The sequence below is a fragment of the Hydra vulgaris genome, chromosome 15 (assembly GCF_038396675.1).
Source record: "Hydra vulgaris chromosome 15, alternate assembly HydraT2T_AEP".
Lineage (NCBI taxonomy): Eukaryota > Metazoa > Cnidaria > Hydrozoa > Anthoathecata > Hydridae > Hydra > Hydra vulgaris.
Window position 1 is genome coordinate 6,458,915 of NC_088934.1, and position 20,221 is coordinate 6,479,135.

Genomic DNA, 20,221 nt, shown 5'->3' on the forward strand with positions numbered 1-20,221 from the left:
AACAGAAAGTGACAAAAACTACACAGAACCTTCCTAATTGACCATTTCATCATTAACAATAGTATTGCCAGGATTCGCGCATGAGCATGGGAGATATTATGATTTATGCATTTTTTGGACAAAAACGTAACTTTTGGAACATCGCTTCCTTTTTACTTTACAAAAAAAATAGTAAGTTGTATAAAAAAAAATTATTGCAAAGTCACAATTGGTTTACTATATCCAGTCAGACTTTTTTTTCAAAGTTGCCGTTTTTCAGGATCTATAGACTGTTGATTGAAAAAAAGGTTTTCGGGGTAAGTTGGCAAAATTTTCACGGAGTAAGTTGGCTCATTGCATTTACTATGGAAAAAATTATATATTTTTATAAAATTAATTTTTTTTTTTTCAATTTTTAACAATATTGAAAAAATTTATTTTTTACAAAAAAAAAAAAAAAAATTTCTTTAGGCTTTTTTCACAGATAAAAAGTGGGCTACTGTTTTGGCTGTTATACAGACTAATATTTGGTACGATCTAGAATTAACATTAAATTTTGGTATAAAATTGTTGCCAAAATTAATAGTAAAAAAAAGTTCTATTAATTTTCCATTTAATAGTACATTAATAATCATTTTTATAGTTTGCTTCAACTTACCCCGTGGTGGGGTAAGTTGGCGCAATTTTTTTTTTGAGGGCCCGGAAAGACCCCAAGAGTTTGTTTTTGTAAATGAATTCAAATTTTATAAATTACCCAAATTCATACTCTTTAAGACTACACTTTAATATTTTCAAAAAAATGTACTGTTAGGGCTACAGAACTCATAGAGTAAAAACCGAGCCAACTAGCCCCAGTCTCCCCTATTTAAACTCGATATTTTTAGTCTTAAAAAATTTTTTTAATACTAATATAAATTTTTAGACAATAAAATATACAAAACAGTTACAACCTTTTTTTGATTTTTTGAAACTTTTTGGGGGTTTATATCTATTAACCATTTATGAAGTAAATAAAAATGTGTGTACACCCTGCTATGAAAAAACATTTCATTCGGTTTCGGTTTCATAGCTTTATCGTGTAAAAAAACATTATAAGATTGTTTCCACATTTTTTAGGAAACTTTTTTTTAAATGCTCTTAAAATAGATCTAGTTTTCTTAGAATTGATAAGTATTCTAAGAAGATGATATAAAAAAAAAACAATAGAATAATAAAAAACATTAAATCAAAGTGTGTTCTGGTGTAATTGTTGTTTTTGCGTGGCTTCTTTTTTTTTCAATGTTAATTAAAAAATTGTCTTTTTTTTTACAAACTAGAAGAAACATTGTGTTATAAGTGTTGAAAACAAAGATATGTATAAAAATTAATTTGAGTACTAACTTCATAAAAAATGCTCGCAGAAGACCGGTCTTGGCTCACAGAAGACCGGACTTGTCACGATTTTATGGACGTGGTAGAATATTTAAAAATTAAAATCAAATTTTGACTTCAATTGATTTATAATTAAAGTAATATATTTAATTATATTTATTAATAATTAATTATATAATTACATATATAATTATATAACTATATAAGTATATAATTATATAGTTATATAACTATATAATTATAAAATTATATAAATAATTTAATTATAATTAAAGCAATATAAGAAAAGTTTATATATTATTATTTAATATATTACATTACATTAATAATTTATATATATACATATATATATATATATATATATATATATATATATATATATATATATATATATATATATATATATATATATATATATATATATATATATATATATATATATACATATATATAATTTATATATATATGGTAGATTAGGGTAATATGAGCACCTTGGTAATATGAGCATACTTAAAGATTTCTAAATTTATATGCAGTAATTAGAGGCTATCACATAATTAAAACGCTTTTAATTTTTTTGCGTTGTTAAATTTCTATCATCACCCATAAATAAATCTCGTTCCATTTTTGTTTGAAAAACAATGCATAGAAACATTGAGTTTTGACTTTATTTAAAGATACCATTTTTGTGTAATATGAGCATGCTCAAACTACTCAGTGTTTTTGATTAAAATTGCCTAGTTTAAAGTCCTAAAATAGCAGTGGTTTTAATTACTTTTTGAATAAAAACAAAACATCGTAAAAAATTTTAATATTTTAACAATACTAAATATTTTTCTGTAATTTAAATTCAAAAAATTTGAACTTTTATCGTTCAAAGGTTTAAGTTAATAAAATTGAAAAAATAACGAACTTATTTTTTTAATTTCATTTTGCAGAAAACATAGAAGTATTGTTTCAACAAAAGATGGCTTAAAATTTGATCTTTTAAGGATAAGTTTTGTTAATAACGAATTGTTATATTCCAAAAATTAGTTCTAATTGTCAGGTTGGTTTTTTTTTTACTTAATCAATGTTATTTTTTTGAGCTAATTTAAAGTGCTAATATTACATTGTGGTCTGGATAATATGAGCACTTTTGCTCATATTACCCAGACCACAATGTAATATTAGCACTTTAAATTAAAGAAAATATTTTGGGTGCCCAAATATCTAAGTAATTCCTGAGTAGGGATCCCTAAAAATTGTTTATTCGCAAAATTTTTAGATCCAGCATAATTGTTTTTGAAAAAAAAAAAAAAAAAAAAAAAAATATATATATATATATATATATATATATATATATACATATATATATATATATACATATATATATATATATACATATATATATATATATATACATATATATATATATATACATATATATATATACATATATATATATACATATATATATATATATATATATATATATATATATATATATATATATATATATATATATATATATATATATATATATATTTATATATATATGTGTAAATTATGTTAGTGTATTTTACAAATAGAGTGCTCAACGTTCTTAAAGAACAGAGCAATAATAAATTAGTAAAAAACACTTATCTAACTTTTTCTTCTACTTGAAGTTTCACTATTGCTGGATCATCAGGAAGAGTTCTTCTGATGAACTCTTCCTGATGATCCAGCAATGGTGAAACTTTAAGTAGAAGAAAAAGTTAGATAAGTGTTTTTTACTAATTTATATATATATATATATATATATATATATATATATATATATATATATATATATATATATATATATATATATATATATATAATGTATTATGTTAATTTAAAATATATTTTTATACCTTCTATAATATACAGTATCGGACATAAAGGAAACAATATTCTTAATTTGTTAAATTAAATGAATAAGAATAATATAAATAAATATGAATAATATATCGTCAACTATATTGCCAACAAAACATATTTTAAAACATTTTACACAAGTCCAGTGAGTGTTGATGAAATTTTATCTCAACAAATTTTTGTAAGCGTACTTATGAGTGGTTTTTTTAAGATTTCAAGCAACAAAAAGTAAGCAGCGTATGAAATATTTATGCTATTATGCTTTACTAAATTTTTAAATATATTTTAAATGTTGTCTTTATCGAGTTAACATGGCCTAGGGTAAAAATATTACAACTGAATTTAAAGAAAGAATTATAAGTGCCTATAAAAATGGAATAAAACAAGGTGAAATCGGAATCAGATTAAGTGTTTCAAAATCTGTTGTTTCGAAAACATTAACAATTTTTAAGAAAAAAGGAATATTTAATATAAAATATCCTGGCAGGCTGAGAAAAACATCAAAAAGAGATGATAAAAGGATAAAGAGACTGTCATAATTTGACCCTATTAAATCTTCTACAAAAATTAACGCAGAATTTGATAATGTAAATGTGTCTAACAGTACAATTCAGAGACGTCTTACAGAGGTTAACTTATTTGCCAGCAGGCCAGCAAAAAACTGAGTAAGAAAAATGTAGAGGCCAGAATAGTATTTGCGAGACGTCACGAACGCTGGACTGCAAGAGATTGAAGAAAAGTTCTCTTCAGTGACAAAGCTAAGTTTTCTATATTTGGAAGTAATCGAATTCTTTATGTAAGACAAACTAAACAAGAAAGGCGCAATCTTAAATATGTATTACCAACAGTTAAGCATGGATGCGGAAGTGTAATGGTTCGGAGTTGATTCTCCGGTCATGGTACGGACCCAATTCATAGAATTGAAGGCATTAGGAATAAGTACTAGTATGCAGCTATACTGAAAGACATAATATTACCATTAGCGAAATGGAACATACTGCTGAGATTTATTTTTTAGCAAAACAAAGATCCCAATTTCCAGACCTCAACCCCATAGAAAATCTGAGGAAAATAGTTGAGAAGAAAGTAAGGTCCAAAACATTTTCAAATACGGCAGAGTTGTTTGAAGAAGCTGTGAATATGTAGAAATCAATAGACGTCACTGTAATTGACAATCTCATTTCATCTATGCCGAAAAGATGCAAGGTAGTTATTGAAAATAAAGGGCATTGGACAAAATGTTCGTTTTTTAATTTTTTCTTTTGTTTGGATAGGAGAATTAAAACATATATATTTAGTTGCTTCCTTTTTGTCGCTCTGCAAAATGAATATATCTTTTAGTTTTATATTATTTTTATTTGCACGTTTAAAATTATACTCATTATATAAATATCAATTGAAAAAGACATTTGTTCATTTATTTTTAATCCTGGTTTAACAATTTGTTTAAAGTGTTGATTATAATTTTATCGCTCCGTTTTTGTCCGATACTGTATTATATAATAGTAATATTAATAATAATAATAAAAATTTTAATGGTAAATAAAATTAATTATAATATTAATATAGTATAATTACAAACATCATTTAGGTAATATGTCGAATCATAACTATGAAATTGATCAATTAGTGTATGAGGCATATAATGGCAATTATGATTTGGTGTATAATGCATTGCTTGCTGGTGTATCTCCTAACAGTTGTGATTCAAGGGGTCATTATCTGCTTCATGCAGCTGTAGCTGGAAGTCAGGTTAAGATATGTGATTTATTAGTTACATCATGGCATGCATGGATTAACGTCACATGTAAAGGTGGTAATACTCCTCTTCATGTTGCTTCTGACGTAGCTGTAATTGAACAACTTTATAGAAAAGGTGCCTTAATAAACTATTTAAATGATGAAGGAAGAACACCACTAATGACTGCCATTAAAAGAAAAAACAATGAAGTAATTCAAAAATTAATTCAGTTAGGAAGCAATATTAACGCAGTAGACAAACAAGGAATGACAGCTTTACATTTTGCTGCAAGTATTTTAGACATAGAACCTAATTTTATTCAAATTCTTTTAAACTCGGGTGCAAATTTAAATGCGGTAACAAAAGAAGGTTACACCCCGCTTTTTTTAGCATGCATGAATGGTAACATAAATATAGTTAGACTATTATGCACAGATCATAACATCAATAAAATAGATTTTATTGGTCACTCTCCAATATGTATATTTCTGAAAAATAGTCCATATGAAGTAAATAATAAAGGAGAAGTCATAAAATTTTTAGAGATGTTTATTTCTAAGGGATGCAATCTGAAGCATAAAACTAATGACGGAAAATCACTTCTTATGCTATTTATAGAGGGACTTAGTAATAGTGACGAAATAATAGAAGATTCAAATTTATGCGAACTTGATATAAAAAAAGATGTTGAAATGATAAAAAATGTAATTAATCTAATTGATGATGGAGAAAACATAAATTTTGCTGACGAAAAAGGAGAAACTATTTTGCATAAGTTAGCTTGGATCGAAAGCATACCTATCAATATTATAGAACAAATATTAATAAAAGGCGCAAAACCACAGATTGTTGACAAACTAAATATATCGCCGCTGCATTTAGCTGCTTCTGTAAATAACATTGATGCAGCTAAAATTCTCATTAAATATGGAGCTAATATTAATGAAAAAGACATTTATGGATCGACAGTACTTCATTATGCTGCATATAGTCAGTCGTTCAATATAATAGAATATTTAATTAAAGCAGGTGTTTTAGAAAATGAACTAAATAATAACGAGCAAACATTTTATGAAACTCTACAACAAAACTATAAGTGTGAACTTTTTGATACTTATTTAAAACTTACAGACAACGCACCTTTAACTGAAGTTGTTGATGCAGACAATCAAATATCTAGAGCATTAATTGTTTCGAGCGAGGAAGATATTAAACCAGAATACTTTGTTCAACATAATAAAAAAAATGATATTTTAGAGAAAATAATTTTTCAAAACAGTATTGGGTCAATGTTTTTAAATAAAGCCGAAAAAGAGGTGTATGACACAATCCAATCTTTTATGGCAAAACTTTGCAACTTTGTATCAAAAGAAGATCCATTTTTAACATGCATTCCAAAAATATCTGGAAGTGTCAGTGAAAATACTAAATGCGGACTTCCAAATGAATTTGATTACTTGCTTATATTTGAGTCACTTGGTGAAGTGTGTGAAGTAGTAGAAACTTCTAGCTCAGGACTTATACATATGCGTTTCAAAAGCGAAAAGAAGTACTTTGACAATAAAACAAGTTTCAAATACTTTTTTCGATCCGATAGTTTTATAAGCATAGAAACGGTGGAAAAAAGGATAACCAGTGTATTTACAAGTGTATTAGGAAAACCTAACCTATACAAAGATTCAACAGCAAATCTTTATAATCTCAGTGCAAACTATTTATGTAAAAGCGGCGCCTCTTTTAATATACTTTTGAGGTACACAGGTCGACATCACAAAGATTTACAGGTTAATATCGATATTGTACCTGTTATACCAATTAGGCAATTAATATCTCGATTAAAAAACTTGTCATTTTTATTAGATGATAAAAAAAAATTGCCAAAGTTAATGGTTACTTTTAAAAAAGCTTTGTGGATAGGAAGAAAATACGGTGGTGCTCTTAGAATATCGTTTTCTCTGTTAGAAACTAATATTTTTGATAAAATTCCATCAAATGCTCGTATTGGATACACCCTTTGCAAGACACTCATTCTTCATGAAAATTTTCCAAATTTTTTGTTCAAAGAAAACAATTTTCCCATAATACACCAAACTAATATTACGTCATACATTTTAAAAAACACTTTATTTTATGAATTAAAATTATTATATGAATCCAGCGATGTTGATTTAAACTCAATTAGCATTGTTGAATGGACTGTAAGAATATTTAAACGCCTTTATGTTTCACTTGCACAAGATAACGTAAAATCGTTTTTTCTACCAAGGGTCAATCTTCTTAAAGAAAAATATTGCAGTTTTTATGATTTTAATTATGAAAAGCTAGATGCATCATTTGAAGGTGATTTAACAATTGTTAGCAGTGGCAAAATTACTAGTGACTATGATGGCTATCAAAATGTTATTGACATGATGGTGATAAAAACTGTTTTATTGTTAATAGGTACAAATCAAAGTACTAACTTTTTCTACCATGACCAAAACGATAGAATAATTTAAAAAAACTACAGCTTATAATAAAAAAAGTAATGGTTTTTATAAATTAAATAATCTTTAAATAAGTGCATTTGTAAATGAATTAACTACAACGACTGAGTTTGTAGGAACCAATCCTATTACTGGAAAAGATTTCTTTCTATTATATGTTTTATCTTGTTTTCAACTTTTATAAAAACCATTACTTTTTTTATTATAAGTTCACCTTGCATTAAAAAAAGCTGTAGTTTTTTTAAATTATTCTTACTTTTTATTTCTAAAGATTGGATTGTTCTTTTAAGTATGAATCATCCCGAAATCAATTAATTGTTCCACTGTATTACGCTATGTATAATTATAAACCTGTTGTTTTTATTTGATTTTTTCAAGCCAATTATTTAACCAACATAAACTAGCTTCTATTACTAAATCAAGTAGTTCTCGTTGAACATAAAATGTATCAAAAATGATTGTATAAGCTTCTTATTAATATATCAGAAGTGAAACTAGTTACCGTTACTTACGGTGCAGAAATAAATGTTACTAACGGAAAATAGCTTATTAACAATCAAAACAAAAAGGTATTTAAGTATTTATGTTAAAGAATGTACTTATTTAGGTGGTATTGTGGTTTATCCTCGAACTAATTTCCATATAGAGGCCTCACACCAAGGCCCGCAAAGACGAGTTCAGCTTACTAAATAGCATCATTGCCCGCTTCGCTGACCAAGAGTAAGTGAATTTAAGAAAGAACAAAATAAGTTAGAGTGAAAGTCAGAAGAAGTCGAGTTAAAAAGGCAGCATAAAGAATGCGAATTGTTAGATGGATAACTGGATGTTAGAATGTGCAACTTATATTTATACTATTAATTAGTTTAATTAATGTATTTGTATAAACGTAACCATCATTGCTGATTACGTATGTTTATACTTATATATGTTATATTTATTATTATACTATGTTTATGTTTATAATAAGTATTAATTTATTTAGGTAATATGTTTCATAACTTGATAATTTTCATCTCTCATTTGTTTTGCAGAATATATTTCTTCACTTCAATTTCGGTATTGGTTGTAGTAATCTGAAAAAATAATGATAAATTGTAAAAATTTAGTTTGAAACCATAATTTATTTATTTTGTAAGATGAAAAGTTTAAAACCTTTTATTCAAGCCATGCAACTTACATCATCATAAAAATCAACTACTTTTTTCTTGGTTTCTTTATTCAAAAAAGTTGCCTCTCTTAATGAGTTTCGACAATGCTGGAATGTAGCTCAGTAGCTAACTTTAGAATATTTTGCCGTAAAGCGCTGTTAGGTAACAGAAGTTTTATTTTGTTTACAGCCCCGGATAGAAAAGAATTTGTAATACACTTGTTTATTTTAAAAGAAACAATTAAATTGGCTAGCACAGAAAGTTTCTCATTTTAAGGGTCTTATTTTCCCTATCATGTACATAAAGTTTCTTGAGAGTTTCTTAAGATCACGTATTTCATTTGCAACTTGATTGAAGTTCCATTTGATTGCGTGCGCAACTTAAAGACTCATTTAAACTGTTTAATTAGTGTTACTTCGATATGACATGTAGGTGAAAAATTAGAAAATATTCCTCAAACTTTTATTAAAATAATTTTCTTGTTGAAAATTATTTTAATAAAAGTTTGAGGAGTATTTTCTATACAAGTTTTTTTTTTTTTAATTTCTTTTAAAAAATTTTTTTCTCATATTTATATAAGGAGACATTAAAATTGAAACCAAAATAAAGTTCCTTATTTTTACAATAAAAATGTTGTTGATACACCTCTGCATAATATGCTGCGACATCTTGTTTAGCGTTTACAGCTTACACTCAACAAAATCCAATGAACTGAGGGATATTAAGCGCAGAGTAAAAAATTCATTAGAAGCAAAAGGATGGGTTATTGTAGAAAATAAAATTCAGATATCATATGATGTAATAAATTTGTACCTTATGCTAGTCTTGATAAAGCGATTTCAGCTATTATTGATGACGATAAAGATGATTTTAGTTGCGTACTAAATTAACTTTAACAGACTTTCATAAATTTAATCTTACTTTGCCTGAGTAAATTTTTAGTAATAAAATTAATATAATAAAGGAGCTGTGTAGTCGTGACATTTTTAATGGAGTGGAAGTCGGAGTCGCTAAAAAAAATCGCGACTGCGACTCTAATAGTAAAACTTCTTGGTATTGCACGCGCATGTACAAAATATTTAAAGAACTTTTCATATATTTGGCAAAAAAATAAAAATTTTAATTATTGCGTAATTTTTTAAAAGAAATCAAAGAATTTGTCAAAAATTTTATTTTGGAGTCGGAGTTGGAGTTGGAGTCGGAGTTGGAGTCGTACTCTGAAAATTTCAACGATTGAAGTCGGAGTCGGTACTTTTTTTTTTACGACTCCGCGCATCTGGTTTACATCTTAAAAAAACCATGATCTGATTGAACTTTCCATAATGGTAGTAATTTAAAAAGCTTATTTACAAAATATTGAACTTAATGCAATTCAATCATGTCAACCATTTAAACTGTTTGAAAAACTAAACATTTATGTAAAAATACTACCCGATGCCACATGTGGATAAAATACTTATACTAAGTAGTATAAATATTATGCTGCTACCACTTATGTGGTAAAAGTACCATAAACAGACATGGCCTATATTTACGTCACCCTATGAATTGAGTGTGGCTACCATTTAATGATACACGTGGCCCAAATCAAATTTTCTTGTTAGTGTTCTCAATTGCTATGAATTATATGGTATAATTTTTTTTTTTTTTTGTTCTTTTCTTAAATATTCAATAAATTTATACAATGAGATAGTTTAAATATAAATCGTTATACAATAAAATATAATAAAACTGTTATAAAAATAAAAACAAAAATAAGAACGCGAAGACTTGCAGAAGAGCTTCAGTTCTTATCATCGAGAAGTACAGTAAATATTAAGTACAGTATATTAACATGGAATATAAAATTAAAAAAACAAAACAAGGTCGTGAGATTATAAATTAGCGAGAGCATAAATTTCGTAAGAATATATAAGTAAAATTGGTATAAAGAAAGTCTTGATACTTTAATATATAAGTACAATAATATTTTAAAAAGTACTGTTTTCATAAACACATAAGATGTAGATCAGATATACAGTTATATATTATCGTATGTATTCATATTCATTTTTAGAAGAATTTAAAAATATAAAAACTTGTCTTCAAAAGAAAAAATAATTTCTTTTAGTTTTTTCTTGAATGTAAGATATTTCCATTCATGTGCAAAAATCAAAATTTTTTTAAAACTATTTTGTTACAAAGAAAAGCTCCTGGAAATGAAATACATGACTTTCCAAAATTAGTTAGAGAAAAAGGTTGCCGAATTAGATTATCATTTCTTAAGTGGTATTTATTTTTATCTTTTAAGGTATATAGATTATGAAAAGAAACAGGAGATGTGTTGGTTTTACATTTGTGCATAAAACAAAGTATATTAAAAATATTCAACTGATAAATATTAAGAAATTTGATTTGAAATAATAATGGTTTGGCATGAGCAAATCGATCTTTATAATTTATAAGACGAGCAACATGCTCCTTCTGACGATAAAAATATAGCAGTTTAGCTTTATTGGTATTACCCTAGGCAATATTTGCATAATTTATATGGCAATAGATTAAAGAGAAATTTAATTGTGTTAAACTGTGTTTATTTATATCATTCAGAAAAAATAATAGGTTTATATAAGGCTTTAATTACAAAGTACGTGCTTCATAAAAACTAAAAAGTAAGTTGAAAAACTTGACAAAACTTTATTTATCTCTTGCTGACGAAACCAAATGAAAATATGAATTGTGATAAATAATTGTATTATCTCATCTCGAGATATATTAAATACAGCCTTTTGTGGGCCCCTCTAAGGCTCAGGAAAAAATATATTCACATAATATATGAATATATTTTTTCCTTATTTTATAACTTGTTACTTTAATCTCATTTATAAGAAATGATTTTCACATCATTTCTTATAAGTAAAGAGTTTCAAGGTTGGTAAATCTTGACTTATTGAATTAAATTTTAATTTAAACGATTTTTTCTAATGCCAAGCGGTAAATTGTCTTCTTTAACTTTTTAATTACTTTGTTGATCTCTTTAATTCATGAAACCTTTTCAAAACATGTCTAAATTGAACCTTTACTTGTTATTCAATTTTGAGATGATTTTAATTATAAAACAAAGTTTTTATATTTTTTAAGTATGGCTCTAGTCCACTGCTATGGGATCAACGATTCACTCCTAAATATGTTCAGAAACTGTTAGCATATTTTGAATTTTAATATTGCGCATAGATAACATTTATTTAAAATATATTTATATATTTTATATTTATTTATTTAAAAAAATAATCTATAAATAGATATATTTATTTAAAAAAATAAATCACATATACAGCACAAGATTTTCAAATAATAACTATACTCAATCCAAAACCTACTATTCTGCCACTAAATACTCAATCACAAACCGAGGACCTAAACTCTGGAATACACTTTTAAATAATGATCTTAAACCACTTTCTTCGCTTAATCAATTTAAAACTAAACTTAAGCAAAATCTTTTACTAAACGACAATGAACTAAATTTCTTCTGAAGCGTTTAAAATGAGAGTACTATTATTAATGATTTAGTATTAATAATTGTTTATTACTAAGATTGTCTATTCTAATACATAAATATGATAAATAATCTTGTCTCTAGTCTTGTTTCTGTTTATTTATTTTTTTTGTCTTTTTTTTTTGTTTGTGTTTTGTTTGTTTGTTTTTTCTTCTTTATTGTTGGTCTTTTTAGTAAGTAAAGTAAACTTAAGCGTTAATAAAAAAAAATAATTTATAGCAAATGTAACTTTTACGGTTTTTATTAGTATTGTAATTTACGGTATATTTATTACGGGGCTTAGTGATAAGGCAACTATAGTCTTCTTTTTGCCCCTGTCATATATTGTTTTTTATTCATGAACATTGTTATTGTAAATACTATTAACGACGAAATATATAATTAAAAAAAAAAAAAACATACTCAATGCATATTATATAATCCCACCATACTCATATAACATGTATAATATATTATTGTGAGATACCATAAATATCTGTTGTAGATAAGTGAAATTTTTACCTTTTATCTATCATGTGTATAGGTTTTACTATAACATAGATAAAAGAAGAGTTTTACACCTGCTTTAAATTTAAATAAAAACCGTCAAACAATTAAATCATGGTTATTGTTTTGCTTAAGTTCCAGATAGCATATAATCCTGTCAAAGCATCTATTTTCACGGCTGCAAATTTTAATTGGGCTACGTTATGCAGAAAGTTACCATCCCACTCATACTTGGTTTTAAGATAAATTAGTTAAAACTTATTTTGATTGTTTCAAAATTCTGCATTTGTAATAAAATGTTAAATAAAGTTGTTCCACAATTATTTAGAAACAACTTAATTTGAGGTTTTATTAAGATTTTTCAAAGTTGTTCCTCGGTTATTATCAAAAATAAAATTTTAATAAATCATCTCCCAACTATTTGCAAGAAAATGAAATATATATAACTGATCCAACTCTAATCTCTGAATCATTTAACACTTTTTTTTACAAATGTTATTCATAAACTCAAATCCAATATTCATTCGTCTTACATTAACTATCAAAAGTATCTTAAACATCCAAATTTACATATTCTTTCTAAACTATTTAATACCTCATTTATAAATGGAACATTTCCTGATATTTTGAAATTATCTCGCGTTATTTCAATATTTGAAAATGGCTCTAAACTTTCATGCACTAATTACAGACCTATTTCTCTTTTATCTAACATAAGTAAGCTTCTTGAGAAACTTATGTATCAAGAGTGTAATCTTTTCTAAACTCATTTATTTGTTTAAATGATTTTTAACTTAGTTATCGATTAATAAGTATAATGCAAAAAATTAGGAAAGCTCTTGTTACTGATTATTTCGTTTGTGGTGTTTTTATCGATACCGATGACCATAGCATTTTGATTTCTAAATTAAATCATTATGGAATTTGCGGTATTGCAAATGACTGGTTTCGATCTTATCTTTCAGATCAAAAACAATTTGTAAGTATTAATGGTTTCAATTCTTGTAATAAATCAGTTTCGTGTGGTGTTCCTCAAGGTTCTGTTCAAGGTCCTCTTTTATTTTTAATCTACGTTAACGACCTAATCAAATCTGTTCACTTCTCTTCAGTTCATCTGTTTGCTGATGATACAAATCTCTTGCGCACCAACAAATCGTATCATTTTTTATGTAAAAATGTTAATTCGGATCTAAAAGGAATAGTTCACTTGTTAAATGCTAACCTTATGACTCAACACCGAAAAAACTGAACTAATTATTTTTTCATCTCCGAGAAAAAACTATTTCTTTAAAAATGTTGAAATCAAAATTAATAATTGTGCAGCCGTGGCGCAGTGGTAGCGCACTTGTCTCAGAAACAAAGGATCTGTTCAAACCCACTTCTGAGCAAGTTTTGCGACATCGGTTTGGAAGGAGGCGTGAACTTCCAATTAAATGCTCATTCGCGGTGCTCTGTGATAAGACCGTAAAGGCTTCTTGGGGCACCTAATTAAAAAATAATAATAATAATAAACGGCTATATCCTTCAAGATATAATAAATATCTTGGTGTATTAATTGATTGCAATCTATCATGGAACTTTTATATTAATGAACTAAGCAAGAAACTCGAGCTAAACGGTATGCTTTCGATAATTCGTCATTATGTCGATAAAGTTACACTAAAGAATGTTTACTATGCATTATTCTCATCTCATCTTAAATATTGTTGTCAAGTTGGAAACTATCGCATTAACAAGTTGCTACCATCTCAGCGTCAATCCATTAGAATAATAAACTTTCAACCAATTAAATCAGGTACCATCGAAGTCCTTTGAAAACTTTTCATTCCAACATTTCCAGCGCTAGTAAAGTATGCTAATCTTCTTTTTGACTCCTTAAATAAAAACTTACTATCTACTATCACAAACTTGTTCACAGAAAGTAGACTATTACATTCCTACTCTACTAGAAATATACACAATGGAAAACTAAGAGTCATCTTTTAAAACCCAGAAGTATAGTAAAAGTTCTATTGTTTATCAGTGCGTCTGTGAATGGAACAGGAGCCTTGCATGCATTTTAATAGAGTCCGAAAAACTATATCCTAAAATACCTTTACTTCATCTTTAACAATATCAATTTAAAAAAATTCTGAAAAACTTTATATTCTAACTTTTAGACATATTATCCTTACGATTAAAATATTCTTTTGATTTTCTTTTATTACTTATTACGTTATTACTACAATTATTATCAGTACTTTTTGTTTATTTTTTCTTTTTTTTATTCTTAAAACCACCAAATTATGATTTCTACATGTTTGTTTTTATGTATGTTTTATGTTATTTATTCTATGTGTTTATGGTCCATATGTTTCAATGCATGTCTTTGCTTATTATTACTTATATTATGTTTAAAAAATGGTGTCACTCCTTTGATCAGATTTGGTATGAGTGACACCATCCTAAATAAATCATTAACTTATTATTATAAATAATTTTATGCTCATAACTACCATTATAATATTAGTTATTATTATTATTTTTTTCATTTTAATTATTGTAAACATACTTATTATTACTATTACTATAATTTTTTATATTTTTTTTTATCTTATATTATTATAATATATTATTATTATTACTATTATTATTGTTATTATTATTATCAAAACTATTGTAAAAATTGTTTACGGAAAATAAATAGCTTGTTGTTGTTGTTGTATTGTGAAACAACTTTATTAAAGATTTTATTACAAATGCAGAAACAATCAAAATAAATTTCTAACTAATATATCCTAAAACCAAGTAAGAGTGGGTTGGCTTTCTGCATAACATGACCCGATTGTTAGATTGCTTAAGAACTTATCTTTTTCAAAATCATAACTTTAAAGGTGATAATGGTTTTGCTTTATAAGTTAGAGTTGTTTGGAATTGTTTTAACATATTGAATCTTTAGACTAATTTGAATATGACATATAATATATAAATATATTGGTTAAAATATAATATTTGTATAATTATTAATACAAAAATATTTTATTAAAAAAAGAAATCTATTTAATATTAAATTAATAACTTTTAAAACAACTATAAGGATGTAAATTATTCTCAAAATTTGCATAGAAATAAAAAAAAAAATAAAAAAAAAAAAGAGTCTTTAAATCCCTATTTATAGACTTAAGTCAATTTAAATCAATAAAAGTGTGTGTGTGTGTGTGCTTACATACTTGTTTAACCAAAATATTTTATATAAGAACTAAACAAGAAACATTTTTTTAACGTTTAAGAGATAAAAGAATTAAAATTTCAAAACAGAATTTAAAAAAAGAAAAAGAAAAAAGAGCTAGCAGGGAGGGAAAGTTTAAGAACAATAAGAAATATTTATTGAACTTATTGACAACCAATGAACAAACAATATTGTTAATAACTATAACCAAAAAACAATCAACTAAGAGGTATATGTGGATAAGGTAGATTTGAAGGAGATTGTACACATTGAGATGCAACAGATTCTTGGAATGGGGCAGATGCTTTATGAGGATTCGGAGTTATCCCTTTTCTTGCCATAAAATTTACTAATTGTCCAGGTAACTCTTTAAGTACTTCGCTAGATAACTTCTCTCCAGAAAACTCACCAGAAAATTTGTGAAACGGTACAAACTGAACAATATCTTGTTCTGCTATTTTCCCATTAAAAGATAGTTTACTATTGTCACAATCTAACTCATTCATTGCATCAAAATCAGCATTTCCCACACCAACAATAATAATTGACATTGGTAACTTAGAAGCATTAATAATAGCTTCTTTTGTTTGATTCATGTCAGATATAATCCCATCAGTGATAATAAGCAACACATGGTATTTTTCTGATGCTGGTTGTGATGCAGCAAACTGGGCAACACAATTAATAACAGGAGTAAAATTTGTTGGTCCATATAGTTCTACGTCTTGCAAAACAGAATAGTAAGCATCTAAAACACCGTTGATACCATAACAAAATGGACTGCTACTTTTATTTAAAAAGAAACTGTGATAAACCTGATTATTTATTCTTGCACCAAAGCCATATGCTGGAATTAATTTATCTGAATCATAATTTTCGCAAATTCGACCAACACTTGTCAAAACTTGTGCATACTGATTTAATAACTGCGGGTGGCGATAATGCAACGAATTGGGATAAGAAGGATCTCCATTAGATGCTGTAAAATCAATGGCAACATAAAAACACAATTCTAATCCACCAACTATGTAGTCTAAAAACGAATGAATCTTTTTTAGATTTGCTTTCAAAACTTCTAAAATGCCAGAATTTTTTTTTTTTTTTTTTTTTGGGATTAATTAACTCAAAAACAGTTTTGTTTTTGTTAAGAATTTCATCAAGAGTTATTTGTGTCTCTCCAATAAAATCCTGTGTACCATTTTTATTCCAGTCAAAGCACTTTACAAGGATTGGTAGATGATAATCATTGTTACAGAGAGTAAAAACAGATATATTAAATTCTTTCCAGACAGGATTAAGTGTTTTATAAACTACATCTGTTTTATGAATTGAAGTATAGCTGCTGTTTCCATCAATAGATTGTTTATAAAATATTAAAAAAGGGTCTGATAATCCAAAGAAGTCCTTTTTGTCAAGATTGTGTCCACAAAACATAAACTCGATTATTTCCTTACAATCATTTAATTGCTCAACAAAAAAAGTAATTGTACTTTTTAATAGAGATCCGTTTCTTAAAAGAAGTTGTTTTGTTACATTGCCTTTGTATTCTCCAACAATACTTCCCAAAGATACCTGAAGCATTCCAAGAAAATCATGGGAACCTAATGTTTTTGACAAAGAATCACTGTCATAAACTTCGAATTTAAGTAATTGATATTCCTCAAAATTATAATCCAAGGTAAAAGGTGTAAAAAATTCTGGATTCAGATTATTATTAACAATTTCTGTGCGACCACACTCAACCCAGCTTTTAACGCCACATGCTTGTCTAGTTTCCAAAAAAAGGACGACAAATGGGTCAGATTTAGAAAATAAGTCTTTATTTGGCAGGTTTGCACATGAAACATGTATTACAACTTTGGAAATCAATTTTTGGCTTGCATAATTCATATTCCCTAAGTTATACGAGCATAAAAAAGCAATATTACGAAATGAATCAAAATATTTTCTCAGAACCCATTATTCCTCGTATTTGATCCAATTAGTGCGATAATCATTCTTTTAAATCCTAAAGGGAATTAGCTCAACGATGAAGAAACACTTTTCCTCGCACCATAGTTTATAGATTTAATTGGTTTGGAAACTCCGTAAAATCTATTGTTTAACCTTTTGACACAAAAATAGAGCGTAAATGAAGCGTGACAGTGCACACAAACTTTTTAACGGCGTTTATTGCTAAGTGATATTGCAAACAGATTATTCCTTTATTTCACAGATTATCTGTAGTGATTATTTATAAGTGATTTTTTTTGTACATCATTGAACAGTGTTGACCGAACAATGATTAAACTTCACCGTTATATGTGTGTAGATATGATTACTCCTGTTATTTTTAAAACAATAAATTTGTATGCCAAATACATATACTTTGTAGCAGTAGGTACTTTGATAAAAAATTCAATATAATAATACAATAACAAAACTTATACTGTTACATAGAGCTTAATGAGAGCTATCCAATGACGCCTCGTTTGTCTGTTTATGTTAATTATGACGGAAGTTATGATTTTTTTTCCGCGTCTAAAATTGGTAATTTCTGCTATGGAAAATTAGGAAAAACCGTGACCAAAATTTTGTGTTACTGGCACTAAAAACTGCATAACTAAAAAACCGACTGAGATAATGTAATAAAATTAAAAACAGTGATTCATCATTATCAGGTCTTTATTTTATTCATTTTTTACGGATCAATTAGCTTATTTTCATCTTATCAGATACAAAAAACAAAATAGGGTGGGGTGAATTTTGACGAGGGTGCATTTTAAAAGTTAATAGTTTACAAACTAAGTGAAAAGAAGACTAATTTTTCTAAGGTATATGAGTCATTACATAAACTTTATGTTTAAGGTACAAATTACTAGTCTGCAGAAGGAGGCTCATATAAATATTAAATATTAATATAATATTGAAAATCTTTTAAAATGGAGTAAAATTAACAACAACACAAAGTTAAACACAATTATTCATAAAAAAACTATACGTTTAAAAGAACAAAAAATAATTAAAGTACATAGCTAAAATAAATTACTATCGTAAACATTTGTCTAATATTTAAATACGGGTAACTAAATGCAGAACCTGAATCAATAGAAAACTAAATCACCAAGAGCAAAGTCAGCCATGAGGCTATCTACTGGTATTTTAAAGTCTTCTGCATCATCTTCTTCATCCTCTTTCCAATATGCAATTCTAAAACTAACAATTTTTCCAGTAACTTCATAACTATTCTTCTCTTATTAGCTACATCATTCCCCTCCTCATTCCATAAATGTTAAACTCTAGCTCCTTCAATTTCAACTAGATTTTCAAGATCAACTAGATTTAACATTTCTAATACTCTGACCCTTTGGTATTCTGAGAGCGAAGAGAAAATGGAATTATGAACAATATCTAAACTATTTTCTAAAATAAGTTTTTTTATATCTCTTGCTAATCTATTTCTCTGTTCCATTTCTCTCTTCTGACCTTTTTCTTTTAACCATAACTTTGCTAACTCTTCTCCTCTCAACCTTCTCTCTTTACTTTGTTTTCTTGAAACTGCACCCCTAGATATACAAAATTTAACTATTTTTTCTTACTATTTTTTTGTATTATTACACAGCCAGTCCAGAGATTTGTTCACCTTTTTAAAACTGTCACTGTAGCATTAGCTACCGTTTTTAAAACAAAAAGCAATTGCTCCAAATACTTCCCTTCAATAATGCGTAATGCAACCAATGTCTCTTCAGAAATCAGTGGGCGACCAAATGCATCTAACTGTGACGACAATAGAAATTCCGGCTCATCACAAAGTATTTCCACAACCTTAATTGCAGACTTGAGATACTCAGCCTAAAAAGAAGTTTTTTTTTATTAGAAGTTATTTTTTTAGATCATAAGTAAATACATGCATTGAATGTTTAAATTACATTGTAAGAATAAAAAAAAATTGCATATTAATTCAAAATGGTTTCTTTGTTTTTCCTCTGCATAAAAAAGGGCCATCCAAGGTCCAGGTAAGAATTTGCCCTAGAGTCCAAGGACTTGCAGATGAGTCATTATCTCCTCATTCTTGAAATCTCTTAGAAGAGATGTCCTCAGTAAAGTTGTGTTGTTGCAGTACATCTCCAGATAGTTGACTAGTAACTGCCTGTAACAGAATAACACAAATTATGCATTTGCTATTGGAAAATCAAGTGCATGGACTAGATAGTTGAATACCAATTGTCAGTACCTGTATACAATGCTAGCTAAACAAATCAGTATGTGCAATCGGTTGCCAACATACCTTGCAAAAGTACTGCAAGATAATCCACTTTGTTTGAGAAAGGATTCAAATCCATGCAGATCTCCTTTGGCCTTGTATCTGAAATACAATAATGCAGAATTAAAATGTAGCAAGCA

At 27.0% G+C, this 20,221-nt stretch overlaps 2 protein-coding genes across 2 annotated transcripts; one reads left to right on the forward strand and one right to left on the reverse strand.

Moving 5' to 3' along the window:
• Window positions 1-1,263: 1,263 nt before the first annotated feature.
• Window positions 1,264-8,509, forward strand: LOC136091352 (uncharacterized). Its single transcript, XM_065818821.1, has 3 exons — window positions 1,264-1,487; window positions 4,823-7,414; window positions 8,066-8,509. The coding sequence occupies exons 2-3, from the start codon at window positions 4,828-4,830 to the stop codon at window positions 8,149-8,151; spliced, it is 2,673 nt and encodes an 890-aa protein (XP_065674893.1). The 5' UTR covers window positions 1,264-1,487; window positions 4,823-4,827; the 3' UTR covers window positions 8,152-8,509.
• Window positions 8,510-15,646: 7,137 nt separating this feature from the next.
• Window positions 15,647-17,916, reverse strand: LOC136092414 (copine-8-like). The gene is given in 2 exon segments (XM_065820632.1): window positions 15,647-16,938; window positions 16,940-17,916. Coding segments are annotated over 2 exon segments (1,671 nt in total). The 5' UTR covers window positions 17,729-17,916; the 3' UTR covers window positions 15,647-16,056.
• Between the last annotated feature and the right edge of the window lie 2,305 nt (window positions 17,917-20,221).